This window comes from Patiria miniata, unplaced genomic scaffold, assembly GCF_015706575.1.
Source record: "Patiria miniata isolate m_02_andy unplaced genomic scaffold, ASM1570657v1 HiC_scaffold_16, whole genome shotgun sequence".
In the NCBI taxonomy this organism is placed as follows: Eukaryota; Metazoa; Echinodermata; class Asteroidea; order Valvatida; family Asterinidae; genus Patiria; species Patiria miniata.
This window is the reverse complement of record NW_024037054.1, coordinates 4,951,271-4,971,452: the sequence shown is the minus strand read 5'-3', so window position 1 is coordinate 4,971,452 and position 20,182 is coordinate 4,951,271. Positions and strand designations below refer to the sequence as shown.

The 20,182-nt window shown below is 40.1% G+C and overlaps 1 protein-coding gene across 1 annotated transcript; it reads right to left on the bottom strand.

Moving 5' to 3' along the window:
• Positions 1-869: 869 nt before the first annotated feature.
• Positions 870-6,266, bottom strand: LOC119722739. The gene is made up of 4 exons (XM_038193036.1): positions 5,553-6,266; positions 4,874-5,104; positions 3,575-3,769; positions 870-1,910 (listed from the first exon to the last, which is right to left on the bottom strand). Exons 1-4 carry the CDS (start codon positions 5,608-5,610, stop codon positions 1,618-1,620), a joined length of 777 nt encoding a protein of 258 aa, XP_038048964.1. The 5' UTR covers positions 5,611-6,266; the 3' UTR covers positions 870-1,617.
• Positions 6,267-20,182: the final 13,916 nt, after the last annotated feature.

The following is a 20,182-nucleotide window of genomic DNA, read 5'->3' as shown; positions in this document are numbered from 1 at the left end:
GATTTAAAGTGTTTATAGTGTATTTCGAGTAATTCTTGGGAATTTGGAAGATTTTTGATACATCTGACAGATTTTTGAAGTGCATTTAGCAGAATTTAGTCATGACCTTACGGTCACCCTGCTTGGTCTATAGTCTTCAGTTTGAACACTTAGTTGATATAGTTAAGTGCGTTGTGTTAATAATAGCAAGCGATAATGGTTGCCTTGAACTATACAGTCATTTGTGAAATCGCTGATATTGACAGCGGTGGTATACTATTATGGAGCTCAGTTGCTCTATCGATTTTTGTGATCCTAATAATTGGAGTACCGCTGACTTGGACGCTCAGTAAGAAAATAATGGCACCCTGATCGATTTTTGATCGACATATGTAATCACCTTGCACAAATAACAGAGGCGTATCCACATGATAGGATTGTATGCGTCCACCCACTAATTCAATCCGGTATATAAGCATTCTACTTTTTATTTAATTTTGTTTTATCTAACGTTTTATTTTACGAGGGTAGCCCCATCAGTTGTCAAAGAACTGCTGTGCTTGGGGGACCTGTCCAAATCACTCACGGATGCAAATTAAGTTAATGAATATTCAATGGACATTCAAGTTCATGAATACATTGCGCATGTCTTATATTTATTTACTTATTTTGTTTAATGTAATATTTACTATGGTATCCCCTTCAATTATCCAAGAACTGTGCTTCTTCTATGTCCAAGTAGTTCATGGATTTTGAATATTCAATGAAATGCTAATTCATGAATATACATGTATATCGGGTGATAAAGGTGATTACCAACTGTTAAACCCGACAATAAACCAGTAAATTAGTCACCAAAATAATAAGACATTCACAACGTTTTTCAAGTGCAACCACTAATATTTGTTTTATTTCCAAACAGTTGACAACTATACGTTTGGACTCTAGGTAACCTGTTGGTGCTTTTACCTGTGTGTTACTTATGGGACTAGAGGTATGTACGTTTTGACGGTGAAAAATCTGATATTTTTACACTGAAGAAAGAAAGTGAAGGTATTTCATTGCAGTATTGTCGCAGCTATTGCGGGCAATCGGCACGCGCAAAATCCGGACAAATATCGTGTCAATTAAATTATTCAGTTTTTTTTACAGTATTTACAGAGCTCCATCCAATTTGTTGTGATCCTGAAATAATCACAGGATGACAACATCTAATATGTAAGATGTCGACACACCGAGTTAACAAGTGGAGTCAGGTTGCAACTTCTTTTCCGAGAAAAATATCTTTAAATACTCGATTAAGCTACAATCCCGGCCAAAATGGTTTGGACACCTCCTGAGCCTGCCACGGTCACCCAGGCACTCCCCCACTCCCCCGCTCCCACGGTCAATGTTTGAGACAACATTGAGTGGGGCCGGGGGGGGGGTTGGGGGCCAGCGAGATTTGGCCAGGATTGAAGGTTTGCCGTTGAAGAAAATTGGCAATCTGCGTGTCGTTGTATTTGGCGTCGTTTTCCAGTGTGTCCGTTATAAAACAAATTCGAGTACCACAAAGGAAATTAGTCTAACGATGTTTAAAAAAAAAAATTCTTAAAACAAATGTGTTCGCCAAAATGAATTATATACATGTGAACCCTACTAAGGATCCAGAAATTTCCACTGTGTACGCACTGTCGAGGAAATACCCACATAGTGCACTAGCTTCCCATCTGAGACGGAGGCAAATGATGAAGACTGTCCTCCTCCGTCCATCTCGAAGATGACCTCGATCAGGACAGTAGGGGTGTCCTGATCGCCGATGAGGTATTTGTAGAGGACTCTGAATCGACGAATGGCCGCTGCATCACTCGGGATGGTCTCACTTGCCAACATTTCGTAGATTGAGGTGGAGGCGTCCAGCTTGCGTATGTTCATTCGAGCCGCCATGAACTCTGCATAAAATAGAATTAAAGTGAACTCATTTTGTGGAATAGCTGTCGTTTTATGACAATAAACTACAGGATGTTCCAGAAACAAAGTTGCCACATTTTTCGGACGCACATTTCTCAAAATTGGGGGACATGTCTTCTGTTTTAAGATCTTCTTAAACTACCAGATTGGTGTTATATGGTGCAAACGGCGTTAAAAATATAGCCTAAATTAAGAGATGGCGGCCATTTACAGAAAAATTGGTCAAAAACCAGTTTGTCCACACGTAAGTGTATGAGACATGGTCAAAACGATAGCACTACACAAAGAAGTACACTGACGATGAGCATATCTTAAAACAAGTTCAACATGTCTCCCCAATTTTGAGAAATGTGCATCTGAAAAAAATGTAAAATAAATGTTTGACCACCAAAATAAAAACTCGGTTGGTATTAAACGGGTAAAAGCGTATTTTACTTACGACCTTTCACATCCGAATTTTTGAACCTCGGTCTCCTTTTTTCGATCACTTTTATTTTCACATCGCGTACTTGCGTGAGAACGAAAATGAATTACTTACCTATATCCGATGGATTCTAGATTAAGTCGGGCTTGGTTGAATACAGTTCTTACTAACGGTCATTTTAGATTTGTTTGTAAATGATAATGAGTCCTTCAAAATTATTCCCAAAAAAATGTGTCCCATAAGACATTTTAGTCTACTATTTAAGTTCAGGTTTTACCCAATGACCGCCACAAAATATTTCACAAATGTTCATCTTTGTACAAGGGCTCCAAGCTCCAATAGTCCACAAGTACGTTCGATTCTTGGAAGTGAGATGTCAGTTTTTGGCACGATATCTCTCTTTTACTTCAGATGATTTTTCAGTTTCCATGAATTGAGATGCTAGTACCAAAGTTACAAAGGCCTTTTTTAAGAGTGATTTTTCTAATATTTAGGGGTTTGGAAGCGCGCCACCAGCGGTCACATTTCAGGCTGTACTATCTAGGATAATAATCACGGATCACGGATGATCACTTTAAGCTCCGTATTGTGACGAGCTCTTTTGTTTAAGTCGGTCATTGCCTGTTCATTGTGTGATAATATTATGATGCTTGTCTCAATTAAAGGGAATATACATCATTGGCTTTTGCTGTAATTTTCAGAAATGAACTATTTGAGGGGTTAGTATAATAGATCAAATATTGTTACACTCACATGTTTGAAGTTTTGTGTTCGAAAATGCTGGAAAAACCAAGAAAAACAAAACTGTTCAAGTAGTCTGGTTCCCTGACTCCACTAAATATAAAATAGATCAATTTACAGATGCCGGAAAATTGTAAGGTAAGGGTACCAGTCTAGCTGGCCTGCATCCGTTCATGAACATGTAACCAATAGCAAACAAAATTTGGACTGAATTAATGGTAAATTTGGAGCAGAAGTTGAAAAATAGTTAGGTTTTTCCAACGGTGGTCGGCCGACCACCGCTGGACATTTTTACAAAAATACCATTTTCTTGACATTACTTCACACCAGGTGCCATAATTTTACAGGATGCTTTAGACTGTCATTTACCAACATCCTATTAAGGTATTTCGCAAAAACTTGGTAGTTTTATTTTTCGATGTTTGCAAATGTTGTATATTGCCTTTAAAACGAATATTAAAACGGGTAAGGCATTTGTACCTATCATGTAAGGTGGCCTATTCGTCTGCGTTGCTGGAGTATTTGTGGCCAGATAGAAGTGTGCTTTGCCGGACTGATCGACCGTGTTGAGCTCGAACGTACTGCGCAGCACGAAGGTCGTAAATGGCTCGAACGGGAAGCGAATCGGATCCCCGTTATTGGTGATGAGCGTTGAATCTTCTGCTGCATCAAGACCTATATTGAAAAAAAGACGTTAATCGATACCTCGATCAATCCATCGATATTCCAATCGATACAACTGTTAGTCCAGTTCTTGTTTACTTATGTACCGTATGAGTGGTTTGGGTGCTGGGTCGTATTAGTAAGGCACTACAAGTTTCTTTTCTTCCTAAAATTGTTAAAGGGGTCGACATGGGCGTCGCCAGGATTTTTTTAGAGGGGGGCAAATTTTTTTTTTGCCAAAAAGTGCTTGTATTTCTCAACACATTCTCGATTTATCAGTTTTAGAGGGGGGCAGGGGCATTTTGCCCCCCCCCCCCCAAAAAAAACTCATTAAATTTACACCACTTTGTCTTCGCGCCTCTTTTTCTTTTCTTTTTTTTCTTTTCTTTTTCTTCCTTTTTTTTTTTTTTTTTTTTTTTGCTTTTCCAGGGGGGGGGGGGCAAGTGCCCCCCTTGCCCCCCCCTCGCGACGCCCATGGGGGTCGAGTGTAGGTACGGCTGTGAGGTGTGTGCAATTTTTCCTCTTAAAGGTTCACAAGAAAATTGGTTTATTTTATGCCTTCTTTCCTGATCTGAACCTGATTTGAAAACTGAACATGAACCTGATCTCACGATTTTGAGGAATTCTGGGATTAACATTTTGAGCGGTTCGAACGAGTTAAAAAGCACAAAGGGGGAATGTTCCTATGTATACTTTAATCTCCTGGGGGAGGGCAAATTGCCAAACTTGACAATACGCTTTGGTCCAGTATATAGTGTTGTTTTAAAGGACCCATGCAATGTACTTTTTTAATGCAGTCCATGTAAATGCACCTGTGTGTCCCCTTTAACCTTATTTCAATATTCATTTAGACGGCAATTTTAAATGTTTAAAGAAGTGCACTTTTCAAATAAGATGAAGACATGTCAAGTTGTTTTCATACATTAAAGAAGAGAAGAAAATTGCACAAAATTTGTTCTCAAGTAAAAGTCATGTCATGGGCCCTTTCACTTTAACTCAGCATTAGTTTTAATTATATCCACGCTTTGCTCCGATTTTTGGGGGTATGTGGGTTTTTTTTGGGGGGGGGGGTTTGCTGGTTCGTTGCACTCGTATAAATTCAGGCCTTATACTCACCCTGCTGACAGTCCAGGGTGCGGCGAATCTCCTCCGGTGTTTTGCTGAGCTCAGACACGTTGAAGGAGCGCACGCCGCCACCGAAAGTCACCGTGTTCACGCCGCCCAGCTGGAAAGCAGTACAGCCGCACGGGTCGAGGGAAGCCTCCCCCTGCAGCACCCATTGGTACTGAGTGTAACCGCCTGGGCCCGGTTCTGATTCAGCCTCCTGGCCGAAATAGCAAGTGTGTGCTTCAAGCAAAGGGGAAAAGTGGGTCCATGAAGAAACACTGATACCGTTCCCGAAGGAAAGTGCGGTAAAATCAGTGTTTGCGGTATTTCATGCGTCTCGTTTCCTTGCCACGTATTTACCCTTAAAATTAATGCTTTTTAGTTGATAAAATGGACGGGTAAATAGAAGCTGGATTGACAGGCCTTCTTTAAAAAACTGATTTGGTTATGGATCTGCTCTGAAAAAAATGGCGTAACTCCAGGAAAGGCGGCGCATGAGACGGGTGTCTCAACCCCCCTACCCCTTCCCATTCAGAAAATGACGTCCGAAAATAACCCCTTAGGAAACTTTAAGTCGTTAAAAGCAAGCTCTAAAATTTGAATGAACAACGAGGCAGTTGCCCGGTTTTGGCTGTTGTAATTAACACTCCGAATCGGGCCGTCATGTCAAATGAAAACATGTACTTACCAAGAGCAGACGGCGAGGATATGGCCAAAGCCACGAGAAACGTTCCCAACCCGCGCATTCTCGGTTGTCAAACCCAACTGCCGGCTCCTTTGACCAACCGAAGGTGTATTGCGCTGTCTCCCCGGAGAAATCTTATATATGAGACGATGAAATCCAATTTAATGTCGATCAATATTTCCACCGGAAATTAATGAGCGGCACGCGATCCTTCTTTAAAATTTGAAATTTGTGGGGTTTTTTTATCTGCCGCTTGATTCAACTTGATTAATGTAGACCTGTTGACTGTTTCATGGTTATCGGCGTAAGAGATAATTTTCGTATACACAACCGCTCGCAGTTTCACAGAACTGCAATTTGGTGGAGTACGGTGGAGCACGTACTCGAATCACGGACCGCCATGCTCCAATCAACTGGCCAAGAGTTACCATGACAAACGTATAGCAACTGTTAGGGTAGCGTGGTTAGAAGGCGTTTTGTCCAACGGTGGCCTTAATTTTGAGAAAATTACTTTTTATTCAAGCCTTGACCTGTCTTTGCGAGCAATCGATCGCGATATCAACCGTTACGATGTGTTAGCAGTACAAAATACAATGCCGTGTACAATAATATAGGTGGCCATTAGCAAATGGGCCTACTTCCATTTTCTGGCAGCAACCCAGCGAACCAGAAGGCCCGATTAGCGACGCATGCAGCGGTTATCTACGGTTTTGGGTCCAGGCCAGGAATGGGTGATTTTCAGCTGCGAACAGCAGCTCAGGAAATCACCGTGTCTCTCCGTTCCAGTGACAGCCTTGCATGGGTCTATGTCAACTCGTCCCTCAGGCATTGGCATGCCAATGGGCAATATCGTCTAGTGCCTCAAGCTCATCCCTCTTTTGTGTCACTTTTATGGGTCTCCACTGACCGCCTCCCAATTTAATACAGTCCTGATAAAACCTCTTTCTGTGGGAGGGAGGGGAATTGCGCTATTGTGGTCACTCAATGGTCAATATTGTACTCAAAACACTACTCCATCTAGAGGCACAATCACGTGACACAATCACGTCACTCATGCACGAACACAAATTGGTTGGCCCGCAGCTTCCGAGATCACTTCGAGCTTGTTTTCCTGTGAACGCGTGAAGGGAATATTGTGTCTAATTTCCATGGAGTGAAATTAAAGACCAGACGATTTCGTATGAAAAGCCCTCAAATGTTTGGATTGTAACCCAGTTTGAAAAATAGTCACTTCAATCGAAATTTGAGTAAAACTCGATCTAGTTGATTGACTGAATTCAAGCCTAGATGGAGTGAGATGGAGTTAAGTTTCTCTCGACCTCGAGTGAGCATTCACTCTCTTGTAAGGTAAGAATAGAAAAGAGACCCGGAAATTTCACCTTCACCTCCACCTCTGGTGGCGCTCTTCCGGGTCCCTGATATCAGAAACCTCAGTGATAATTACGTGCGCTTCCAAAACAAATACTCGCAACTCTACAAGGTGTTCGAGACACCCAATTACATTAAAGCTTATTTCATCATCTTTCGTTTTCTGTTTAACTTTTAGATGGTAATCCCATGGCTTTTGGGAGAAAACTCCATCCAAAGATGATCATTGCACCCCTAAAAGTAGTCCTGTGGCTCATCGCCATTTTGAAAAATGATGCCTACGCACCGTTGCAAAATAGAGCCATTGTAGGGCTCAATTTTATCCAAATTTCACAGAAATGCGAGCTGTGCACGGCTTCCATTCTTTTTTTTTTATTACAAACCTTCAAGTTCATGGCCCACAAAATGCTCTTTTGAGGGCATACAAACCACGATGGGACCGCGAAAGCAATTTGGAGCCTATTTACCGGCCTGCACCCTTTAATATAGCCGAATGTTGCTTTTCTTTCCCAGACCACTTTTACGTCAAGAGGAAGTATCCATAACTTATATTGTTATCAAGAAAATGGGAAGAAAGTTATTCTCTGAATTCAATATTAGACATGAACATGGGCACCCTGTATGCGCCTTGCCCGGCTGTAGGGCGCCCCCATAGGGTTAGTTGAGTTCCAACTCCTCCAAACCACCTATTCACAACCCCGTTTTTGTTCTCGAAACGGCTATAATCGGCTGATGGCCAATCGGTCCCCTGAGATTTGGGAGCATTTGTTGCGGATACGCCCTTGGTGGCGCCTTTGAAATGCTGGTGTAACCCCCCCCCCCCCCAGGTCCCACCCACTGAAAAACACTGTCGCGGCATGCGTGGCGGCGTCCATTTTGAAAGTCCTTTAGCCTAGGGGCAGACCAGTAAATCGAGGGTAAATACCAACGGTTAAATCCGACAAATTCAAACAATGAATCAGCAAAAGAACTCCTTTCAAAGTTCACATGCAACATTTCTTTTTTATTCACAACGGACGAAAAACAGACGTTTTCATTTCTTTTAGCATGCATATTTCTTGTGGGCAGAGAATGTGATCGTGAGCTTTGTCTTGGTACTGCCCTCATTTTTTTTCCATCAACCGGTCTCTGACAAGCGCGGTAAATCCACCACCGTGCCACCGTGTATTAGCTTGAATGCACAAATCCAGTCTCAGACCAAGACTATCTTGAGCTATGTCATGCAATGGCAATAGAACTTGAAAGTTCACCCCTGGTGGCGCGCTTCCGGAACCCTTGAATAGGAAGAGTAACTACTAAAATTTGCAATTATTTTTGATACATTGATTTCTTAAGAAAATCATCCTCGAAAATGGCCTTTGACATTGTTACGGACTCTTTAACATTTTATTGTTGCAAACAAAATGTGCATTTATGTTGATTTACTTAAAAACTAATACATATGCAAGATCAAGTGAAAAGAACTTCTCAAAATACAACAATGGACGTGTATGTGGGTACGGGTATTGTCATTAATAAGGGTGCCTATGCATATTTATATTTATATGTTATGTTATGTTATGTTTTATTCCACAAATAGGAACAAACCCCATGACCCTGGGGAAGGGTTACAACAGTGAAATTAAACATTAAATTATTTGGCAGGTGGGTTAACAAAGAATATGCTTTGAAATTACGTCATGCTTTGCCTCTCTTTAAGATTTGTACATTGGAAAATAAATTTAGCCACACATATAATAGTGTGTTTATCTGCCGACGACATCAGAAAAATGAATTTATCATTTTTTGTTAAACCATTAAAGCCAGGCTCCATTTTACAAATGTCAGTATGTATAACATTTTACATAATAGTACTTGCAGTTTCAGTATGTGGTAGTAGTTTGTCCTTGTAGGGCCTAAATCAAATAAAGAATGGTAAAAATCAAATTTTTCTTCTTCATACATGATGAAAAACATTGCTTCACATGTTTTTTGTTTTTGTTTTGGGGCTTTTTTTTTTAGGGGGGTACACGTAAAACCATGTTTTTCGTCATGCAAGAAGAATTTCGGAAAATGATAGATTACGTCTATCGTCCGGGTCATAAAGGTAGGGTGTAACAATTACAAAGTATAAACATGATTGTTGTTTTTGCCCATGAGTTAAAAATGACAATGTGGTAATTTGATTATGTGATACATGATGACGTCACCTTTTTACGTCCAGAAAAGATAGAAAGAAGAACTCAAACGATTCGAAACGGTGACTGGGTGGCGCCCTATCAACCACACAAAGGCTGCCGTACGTATTCAAGGGTCATTATTTTCATCAAAATGCGTGATCACTGAAGCCTTACTGCGTTTTGTGTTGTCATTAATAATTCATTAACCGCCGGAATATACACAAAGGAACACATTCATCAAGCGCTTGACGTCTGCCTCTCATAATTGCTGATATTGTTGATAGGTTATGAAAAAAAATATGAAAATATAAATTGTCATCTCTCGTGGTTCATTTGATGATTAATGATGATTGTGGCCTTCAATGCAAGGCCAGCAGCTGGGCCAATAATAGAGTTATTGACAGCGGCGCGGGGGAACGGTTTTCAAACGGGGGGGGGGGGGGGGGGGGGGCAGGCATCACTAAAAAAAAGGGGGGCACTTGCACATTTTGCATTTTTTTCACTGCACACTTGGCCTCCAAATCAAATAGTGGGGGAGGGGGGGGGGGCTGGTACCATCTTCACAAATAGGGGGCGCTCTTCAAAACCGGCCGTAATGCAAACTGCGCATTATGTGCCCATTTTCAGGGCGCATTAATTGTAAGGGTTCTGGGGCTTGGTTTTCATATTCCCCGTTCATATCAGAACACTCTATACCATTTTGGGAAATGGTTACAAATTATCGGAAATTTTCGGGCTAGTTTTGTTTTCATCCCGAGGGGGACCGTGTCCGCAAGAGGGGCACTTGGGTAAAACTGGTGGCAAGTGCCCCCTGCCCCCCCCCCCCCCCGGTTTCGTTGCCCCTGGTTACTGAGACCTGATAGTGTGTAAAATGAATGTTCATTGTATAACTTCCAGGTCTAATAAATTAATAAGACAAGTTTGCCTGTCCAGCTAGACCCGGAGGTCAGAGGAATCAATGATATTTGAAAGGAGTAGCATTCAAACGATATTAGTGAGTTACCGAAAAGGGGGTGATTCGGTCATTAGTTATTGAGCATGCAGACAAACATTGGTTCAATGCCTTTTAAAGTATGATGCATTCATCCTATAGAAAAGGGCATTCCTTTTCAATAATAAAGCCCGGTTGATTAGGCAAAAAAAAAATATTCGGTCTCTTGTCAGACCAAAGTTCCGGAATTGACACGGCCACGCGGCTTTTTGGGGTTTTTTGTTGCTTTTTTTCCTTTTCTTCACGCTTGGATTGTACAGACAAGGTGGGGTACTATTTTGCTTTTTTTGGTGTCCTCATGTACATTGGTGTCCTCCATAATTTGCCTTGGTGCTTTCGATCATTTGCCTTGGTGCAATTTCCCATTCCTTGGTGCTCTTTGGTAAAAAAAAAAATTAGGAGGTGCGGAAATAGAGGGCGCTGTTGGAGCTACCGCGGAACATTTTGGGAAAAAAAAAGATCGACGCGCATGATTAAAATCGACGCGCGCGCTGACCAGAGACCGACGTATGTTTTTTTTTTGGCCTTAGACAAAGTTTTTTTTCCAACTTTCACTTGGGAGGTAACACACTTGAGTATACAGTGTCATTTACATCAACCCGACGTAAAATTCCATCTTACGAAAAGTTAATGCGGTACCCGCTGCTATGTACATGAGATTCGAGCCAGCCAACCGATCCCATTAGCTCGGTGGTCGAGTGGAAAGACGTCTGCACGAGAAAGCAGGAGGTTGGGAGGTAACACACTGAGTATACAGTGTTTACGTCGGTGAAGGGCAAAACCTAATAGTCGTTTCAAATTATAATCTAAAAATTCGGCCTTCTATTAGTACGGAAAGCAACATTGCCAAAGCCTTTCTGGTAATATTTTATCCCTCATAAATAAACTGCATCGTTAGTGAACTTCGTTCATGTATAATGCAGCTACTACGGGAAAATATACAAAAGAGGTACGACCATTAACTGCTCATTTCTGCCTCGTCCTTTCGCCCACATGTCAATTAGGCATCGAGGAAAATAAATAAATAATTACACTGCAGTTGAAGCGCAGCTGAAGCCCAAAGCCAACATAAAATATCCAAAGCGGCTTATCTCCTACATTATGTTTTCATCACAGAGTACGCGTACAATACAAAAACTTGAGTAATTTTACGTAGAATTTTTCACTGATCAACAATGTAATTGATTTTTACAGGAGCTAAATTACAGTTTTCAAGTAAATTTCGTTGTTTTGACAGAATCTGGTTTATTTACAACATTTTGTTGTAAAATTGGCACTGCAGAGTAACGTGTTCTGTACATTATACGTGGTATGACGGATGATAGTGATGTGTCAATAGACCTTGATCATGCTGCCACCATTTCAGTCGTATCCCCTGTAGCCAATAACAGTACTGAATGATAATGTTTTTATGCAAAAAGGCACCAGATTATTTTTCCTTCCAGCCTCGCTTTGGTTACGTTGATTTGAATGGGAAAAATCAAGACTGCCGCAACATGATAATGTCTATTATTTGTTTTATTTTGAAACGGATCATTTTGTCGCATGTATTAGCTTTAAAAAAATTTTTTACTGTTGGTGAATGCGCGGCTGAATACGCGGCCAGAAATCCGGCCGAATCCGCGGCTACCTTGAAGCCATGTTCAGATGAGGGCTGGAACTGAAACATGTAAAAAAATCTGCGAAGAAACACAGAACACAATTTTTTTTGGGGGGGGGGCAAAAAATGTGGTCCCCCCAAAAAAGTGGATCCAACAAATTACAGCGTGGGGTTCGGGGCCCGCTGAAGGGCCCAGCAAAAAAAAAACACCTTTTTTTGATTCTGGATGCTCTGTGGTGCGACCTGCATGAGGCAATTTCTGACCACTTTAACCAAATTTGTTTGAGGAAAATATGGTGGTGTACGCAGTGCCTGCCTTTATTGCGAGGTCACTTTAAAAAAAAATGGGTTCGTTTGTGGGTTTTTTTTTGGGGGGGGGGGCATGCCCCCGTTGCCCCCCCCCCCGATCCACCCTTGATAAGGTTCCTTTTAAACCAACAATGCCTTAATATGCGTAAGACGCAGAAAATGGTTAGTTCCATCTGCTTTGGCTCAATGCATGGACGTAATACAGACGGTTGTTTACTTTGATATTAACAAATTCGTATAATTGCCACAAACTGAAAGAATGAAAAGGAATGTGTGGTCAAACATCACTTTATAATGTGACTCAAAATAACCATTTTTTTCACAAGTTAACATAGATAAAGACAGTAGATATAATAATGGTTTATCATAATTCGACAATTTCAAAGAAGTGCTTGTACTTGCATACTCCATTGATAGTTTAGCGCGATGTGTTAATAATAGCAAGCAATAATGGTTGCCTTGAACTATACAAACTCAGTCTTTCGTAAAATCGCTGATATTAACAGCAACGGTACTATTAGCATGAAACTGTGTTGCTTCATCGATTTTTGTTTTCCTAAAACTTGGAGTACTGGTCACTTGAAAGCGCTAGAATTGTATGAACTAAGTCGATCGAGAAATGGTTCTTAAGGCGTTGTTATCAAGGTCATCCGTTGCCAAAGTTAGGGATCTGTCATTTAAAAAGCAAAATCACCAAATGTTTATGAATAACGGAGGCGTATCCCCATTGTCAGTAAAAAACAATAGGTATCCAATCCACTTCCATCAAGTACTAGCTTCAGTGGCGAAGCCACGGGGGGGGGGGGGGGTCTTGTCGCCCCCCGGTCGCCCCCCCCCCTTGAGATTTTGAATTTCTTAAAAAATTATCATTGATCGCCCCCCCCCCCCAATGAAATGTTCCAGCCCCCCCCCCCCCCCCAGCGCCCCCACTGAAAAATTCCTGGCTACGCCACTGACAAGCTTGTGTCTATGAATTCATTTTAAGGTCATTTTAGGTCAATCCAGTCTACAAGCACTTTGCAACCATTTGATCCATTTTTTTCCTAATTTTTTAATTACTTTATACCTTTTCCATTTACAGTGCATTATTACGTGCTGAACAAAGATCGCATATAGTGTAACGGTGTCACATGAAAATCGGACTCGTATGAAAATCGGACTCTATTTCCCTTTTATTGGTTAAACCCTCTCACGTGACCGGTCCCTCTCCTAATTATCTATGCATGAGCATGCGCAATACCACCAATGAGTCCGTATTTCACAAAACCTAAATTCATGCTACACCGGCACTCACGAAAAGCTTAGCTCTACAGGGTGAGTCAAAGAAAAAGAGACCCGGACTAAAAAAAAATTCTTAAAAAGCAATCAGATTTGATACACCAATGAAGTATGTCTTAAAATGTTTTTCCATTCAACTGAATTACTGAAATGCCATCAGAAGTTATGCATGTTTACTAAGAAAATCCACCATTTTTATAGCTGTCGACGGAATGCCATTGGAAGCTATTGAGCTGAGTGAGAACAACATAATTACACACAAGTATTCAAATACAAACGGGATTTTAATCATTGAAATCAAGACTGAAACATTATTTTTACTGTCAGATTTTGTGTTTTGAATATGAGGAGCAAGTCAACTTTTGTTCTGAACTGTTGATGGCGATTGTTGTATGCTTTCCTTTGCAAGTTCTCGTTCATTCATCAAAGTGGGGAAACGTCCATGTTTCATTGTACCCAATGGGTATTCATCAGTTCGTAATAGCACGGTAAATGATCAGTGGTGGACAGCCGAGTTTTGTGAACTTGTTTTCTTGAAATAGACATAACTTGGGAATAGAGTATTCAAATTGCGTGAAATTTTCACAGTTAATAGAGTATTCAAATTGCGTGAAATTTTCACATTTAAAAGTCAATAAGATGTACTTTATCCTTATGTTTATTTTATGAAATGGAGCAAGCCAAATATTAAAAAAAAAAAAATAGTTTTGTTTCCAATTCGGTCACTTTCTTTTTGACTCACCCTGTACGGGACTAGAATAAATGTATACAATAGGGGTGTTCTTTTTGCATGAGCTTAAGTAAAGTGTCAAAAATGATAGCAGAAAATAAATGTTGCATACTTGCAGATAGTGCATTATGCAAACGGACATATTTTCCTGTGCAGACCAAAGAGAGCGATTGGTTCATTTGTGTGATCACTTTTTTGAAATGTCACACGAATAAAAAGGGTAGAAATTGTATACATTTCTTTTAATGAAACTGATTGTCTTATCGCCAATGTACGATTAACGTTTGGCGATATGCAAACGCCGAATTAAGCTGTCTCTTACTTCGGTTGCACTTTTGTCAAAAACGAATAGTTGGGCTTTTTTATCAAATTGATACTATGCGAAATTGAAACCACTAAGCTAATTGAATATACTTACACGAAAAATTCAACGTGCACATGAAAATGAAATAAATTGTTTTAACTGCGAATTACAGAAACACCGATTCCCTAAAACCTCATAAAATGGAATGCACATTCTGTCCAATTGAATGAACAAGTTACGAAATAGGTTAAAGGGAATATACATCATTTGCTTTTGCTGTAATTTTCAGAAATGGATGGAATTGGGGGTTGGAAATATATAGCAAATATATTTACACTGACTTTTTTTTAGGTTTTGGGTTAAAAAATGCCATAAAAACCAAGAAAAACAATCATTTTCCTGTAGTCTGGTTCCCTGACTCCATTTAAGAAGAAACAGAGCAGTTTACATACATTGGGGAATTGTAAGGTCAGGGAACCAGTCTAGCTGGCTTGTACCTGTTCATAGGTGTGTAATCGATTGCAAACAAGTGCGATGGTCAATTGGGGCCAGTATTTGAAAAAAAGCCAGTTTTTTCCAACGCTGATCGGCCGATCAGCGTTGGAAATTGATACAAAATACCACTTTTCTTGAAAATGACAGTATACCAGGTGCCATGATTTTACAGGATGCTTTACACTGTCATTCACTAACAGTCCAGCAAGGTATTTCAAAATGATTTGGTAGTTTTATTTTTTGATGTTTGCAAATGTTGTATTTTCCCTTTAAAAAAAACTAAAATTAACGTAGTGTGCAATGTTTCTGAAACTAATTAATTTTTCAGTGCAATACCATTACATTTCCAAGTATTTTCATTACGAGTTACTAACGCAATATACACAATGATGAAGGAAAACATATAAATATTTGAAGAAAACGATTACAAATAATATCTTTACGCATCATATTCAGGTCTGCAGTTGAAGAAATGTAGTCGTTTTTTTCTCATTCATAGACATCATTAATAGTCATCATGTTGACTTTCTTTTTCCAATGTGTTCTGTCATCAGTTCTTCAAGAATCACATTGGAAATCCGTCTAACTTTTATTTACTCATTCTAAATAAGAGTGTGCTCGACGAACGGCATTCAAATCAAATCAGGTTGAGACCTTTTTTTCCCAAAAGAGGTATACCCTTTTTCATGCAAATTAAAGATGCGTTCCCCGTGCTATTTTCAAGTTCACCTCGAGAATATATTTGTTTTGTTTTTCAATTGCGTTCTCTTATAGAAAAATAAAGTTATTCTCTTTTGAATGAGACATCAAACGAAACAAAATTACCAATGTTTAGTTATCGAACTATTTCTTCACAAAAATCTACTTATTGGCTGCCAGACAGTAATTTAGCTATCGCAGGGCGGGTTCATTTGTGCGCAAAAATGCAAACCCTTTTTCAGAGGGTCACAGATGCCCACAATCGGAATAAATAAGGTTGGGTGTTTTTTGTTGTTGTTGTTGTTGTTGTTGTTTTTTAAGAGCTCGGGGTGTCATCTTTAATTAAGGGTTCAAAAATGTCCACTCTGCTCGTACGGTCGAGAAAATGCCCACATATCGCACCATCTTCCCATCTGGGTCAGTGGCATGCACTGAAGGGATTCCCCCCTCCATTCCAAGGAATACCTTAATGTCGACGATAGCAGCGTCAGGGGTGTATTCATAGATGACGGTGAATTGGCGCATGCCCGAAACAAGAGGGATGGACATCCTTTCAAGCTCATCGTAGACGAAGATAGGAGGTGGAGGCCCGTTCAAAATCATGGATTTCATTATGATCATTTCACCCACCTGGAACTCTGCATAATTTAGAAGAAAAAAAGGTAATAAAACTACATGCAGGGGCTTATATGATAATGGATTTAATACAATAAATATGATCCGATATTTGCCGCTGTGTGTCATTTAACTTGTTCGGTATGCCTACTGCAGTGTGTGCACAGATATTTTACAGAATTGACGATTGTTCATTTCGGGATAAAACAAAAATCTGCCACTTATCAATGCAAAATGGTATACAATGCAGACCTTCGAAATTGCAACACAAAAAAACAGGAAAACTGTGAATTTCAGTTATATCCTCCCTTACCACCCGAGGAAAGCGAGGACGAAAATAAATGACCCAAAGGCGAAAAGGAACGATAAAAAAAAGAGTTGCATAATTTTTTTTATGAGCAAAAGTGTGATGTAAATTCAGGCAGAAAACTCAATGTTACAGTAATATTTCAGCACAAAAAAATTGCCGGAATTTTGGATATTTTGCTGTCCTAAAATGTTCATTTCTTTGGTGATTCGTTGTCGTTTGAGTACATGACAGTAGGCCAATGAGCAAAGTGTTGTCACATTACAAAACGTTTTCCTTGTCTTGAGCACATTTTTCGTTCACAATTTGCACAGAAGCCCCTCAACTCAACAGTGTCTTCCTGAAATGACATCACAGCAACAGCGCCCTCATTTGTCCGGAAAAGTGCATTTTTCAATGAGATTAAGCAAAAAAGGGATGTCAAGATGATTTCATACATTTAAGAGAAAAGCTTCAAAATGCAGCCCGCTTTGATGGATGAAACAATATAACAAGAAAACCTCGTCTGTTTTGAATTTAATAAACCGCGTGAGTTTGATAGCGCATTAATGACAAGAACACAACTTCGGTGAACTTGGCCGGGAACGCCAAAATGTGGCCTTTATAATTGTCAACAGTAATGCATCTTTTGTTACTTGTCTCCATACTTAAAACAAGAAAACTGGAAAAGACATCTTTACCTATCATGTATGGTGGCCTATCCGCTGTTCTTGTGGCCAGGTAAAAACGTGAGTAGCCAGCTGATAGATCGGCCACTTGGAGCTGGAATGTGGTTTTCAGGGGAGCTGCAAATTGGCCGAACGGGAACAGTATGTCGTTTCCTCCCTCTGGTCTCGTGATGAACGTCTGCTGGTGTACCTCACCTGTTGAAAAATCATAAAAATACGTCAGCAGACATACTCTATCAGTCACAACCTTATGGTTGCATGCAGCGATGATAACATTAGAAGTTCTGGTATCTAAACCAGATACGCGATTTTTGTTCTCTATACCAAAAGCATCACATCCGTCAGTAATCAGTCCAGTATGTTTATCTGCGTTTGTCTGCGATTTTTCCGTGTCAATATCTGTGTTTGTTGAAGACTGGATGGTCTTGCCCTAAGCACAACTTGCCTTGCTGACAGCCAAGGGTGCGGCGAATCTCCTCCGGTGTTTTGCTGAGCTCAGACACGTTGAAGGAGCGCACGACGCCACCGGAAGGCACCGTGTTCACGCCGCCCAGCTGGAAAGCAGTACAGCCGCACGGGTCGAGGGAAGCCTCCCCCTGTAGCACCCAGCGGTACCGAGTGTAACCGCCTGGGTCTGGTTCTGGCTCCTGGCCTACATAGCAAGTGTGTGCTTAAAGTGAAAGGGAAAAAGTTGGTCCATGAAGAAAACACTGATACCGGTCCCGAAGGCAAGTGCAGTAAAGGGTGAGTAATAATAAAAAGATGAAACCCAAATGTCGGGACCATTGTTTTAGTGAAGTTCTGCATGTAGCAATTTCAAAATCTAGGATATGAAAGCCCAATCCAAAAGCTTCCTTTTAGTACAAGAATTATTCAAACAACTCGTGTAATTTGCAAGTTACGGAATTTTAAACACATCCCCACCGTTTTTGTCTTTGTCCATGCATGATAGCAAAAAGGTTAAGTTGTCTTTCAGCAAACCGAAAACAAATCCAATGGAGATTGTTTTCGTTTAGCTGAAAGAACGCACACCTTTTTGTAATCCGTGAACAGAACTTTAAAACGGTTGCGTTTAAAATTACTAAACTTAAAAAGTACATGAGTGATATAAATCATTCTTGTACTAAAAGAAAGCTTATGAATCGGGCTTTTATATCTTAGATATCTTAATTTAGATTTGAAAGTGATACATGCAGAATTTCACTAAAACAATAGTCCCGACATTTGGGTTCGTTTTTTTCTACTCACCCTGTACAATCGATGTTTACGGTATTTTATTCGTCTCGTTTGCCTAACACAATTTTAAACACTTTTTGCTTGTTACATTCGGTCGGTGGCAACAGAAATTGGATTTTTGAAAAACAAATACACATTGTTTATAACCATACTTGAATTTTATGTCGGTTTCTACTTGAATATCCAACAAAGTTCTGAAATGCTATTCTCCGAATATCTTGACATGATGTCGAGCGTGTAGTGTACTACTTACCTTCAGTAAGCGGCAAGAATACGGCCAAAGCCACGAGATATATCCCCGGCCCGGCCATATTCTCCAAACTCCCTGGTCGTCTGACCAACCCAAGGTGTGTTTCGCTCTCTTCTCACAGAAAAATAACGGATGAGGTGACCAAATTTAATTTCAAATCGATCGATATTTCACCGGGAAACTAATTAAGGCACTTGGTGCTTCTTTCAAGATGTCTTTCTTATATCTGCCGCTTGATTTGCGTCAACTCTTGGCTTGCTGGCATAGTGACAAGCCAGCTTCTAACCTGTTGACTGCTTCACGGATCGGTGGGGAGGTATTTTATGGCAGCAATTATTAACCGCGCAGCTTCACGGAGATGTAATTTGATGAGGAAGATGGAGCACGTCATATGTAGATAATTAGTTACCATGACAAACGCATAGCAACTGTTAGTGTTGCTTTTATAATGCATGGTTACCATATGCCTATGGTGCTGTCTGCTCCAGCATTCACATATACTTGTGCATGAGCATTTGGTCACGACATCACCAGTAGGCCTATACAAAATATAAAACCGTGTATTATTACTTACAAACTGAAGTTTTACCTGCAGAGGCAATAAGATCGCTTTTTGGCGGTATTTTGTTCATTTCAGCGAATCAGAAGGCCAGGGTGGGAATGCAGCTTTATATCCGGGTATATATGAAAGGAGTGCACTGAACTACTTCAAGCCCCATTGAAGACAGTGTCAAATCAACAACTTTCAGAGCCAAATAACATGCAAGCCGACATCACTGGGGTTTCTCAAACAAAAATGAAAATTATTGTCTTGTCCTTCATCTTTTCATTTTTTTTTTTTGAATTCTGGGTAGACTAGCCAATTACATTTATAAAAAAACACCAAAACAAAATCAACTCCCGAAAAGTGATAGTTCGCAAGCCTGCATGCATGTAGCCATTTTTACAAGTGGCATCCTTCCAATTTCTAAGGCAATAATAGGACCAAAAATACATTTTTCAACCGTAATTGTATCAAGCCTGCCCTCAGATGGAAGCCCAAAACCCAGGGAGTTGATCCTTGCCATATATACACAATTCCACCGTTTTAAAACCAAAAGGTCTCCGTTTTTCAAAAAGAAGTTGTGGGCACTTTTTATGCTAATGAGCTTGCGTAGAAATTCTCACTTGAATTAGTACACTGTCATATAGGTGATGGGTTTGTGCCTTCAAATTCGCAAAAAAAACATTCATTTTTATCTTGGAAGTGGCCGTTTTGAAGCGAATTTTAGCTCCCTGCTGTCATTACCGTGGTTCGTATTAGTTTTCACACGTTCAAGTTCGTTGTACTCAGACCTGACATAAATTGAAGGTCATTCGGTTTAACCGATCATTCAACTTAGCTGTCGGTTTGGTTTAGGGCTATTTGCATTAGAATCTGATTTTCCTTGTCATCTCTGCACATTTTCGTATAGTATTTTCAGCATTCAAAATAATGGGAAACGAAGGCAAGATGCGAGATATTTTTAAACTTGTCACATGTTCTTTTGTCATTGACTTCATTCTAGTCCCTTCATGTTCAGAGTATCTGTTATCTGTCTTTAATCTAAACAGTAAAATTACAAACTGCTGATGCGAGAACATT

Excerpts from the sequence above, each read along its gene's own strand:
- LOC119722739 (XM_038193036.1), bottom strand. The coding sequence starts at position 5,610 with ATGCGCGGGTTGGGAACGTTTCTCGTGGCTTTGGCCATATCCTCGCCG. Across the intron at positions 5,105-5,552 it reads ATCCTCGCCGTCTGCTCTTG|CACACACTTGCTATTTCGGC; the intron begins GTAAGTACATGT and ends CTTTGCTTGAAG. Across the intron at positions 3,770-4,873 it reads CACCCTGGACTGTCAGCAGG|GTCTTGATGCAGCAGAAGAT; the intron begins GTGAGTATAAGG and ends TTTTCAATATAG.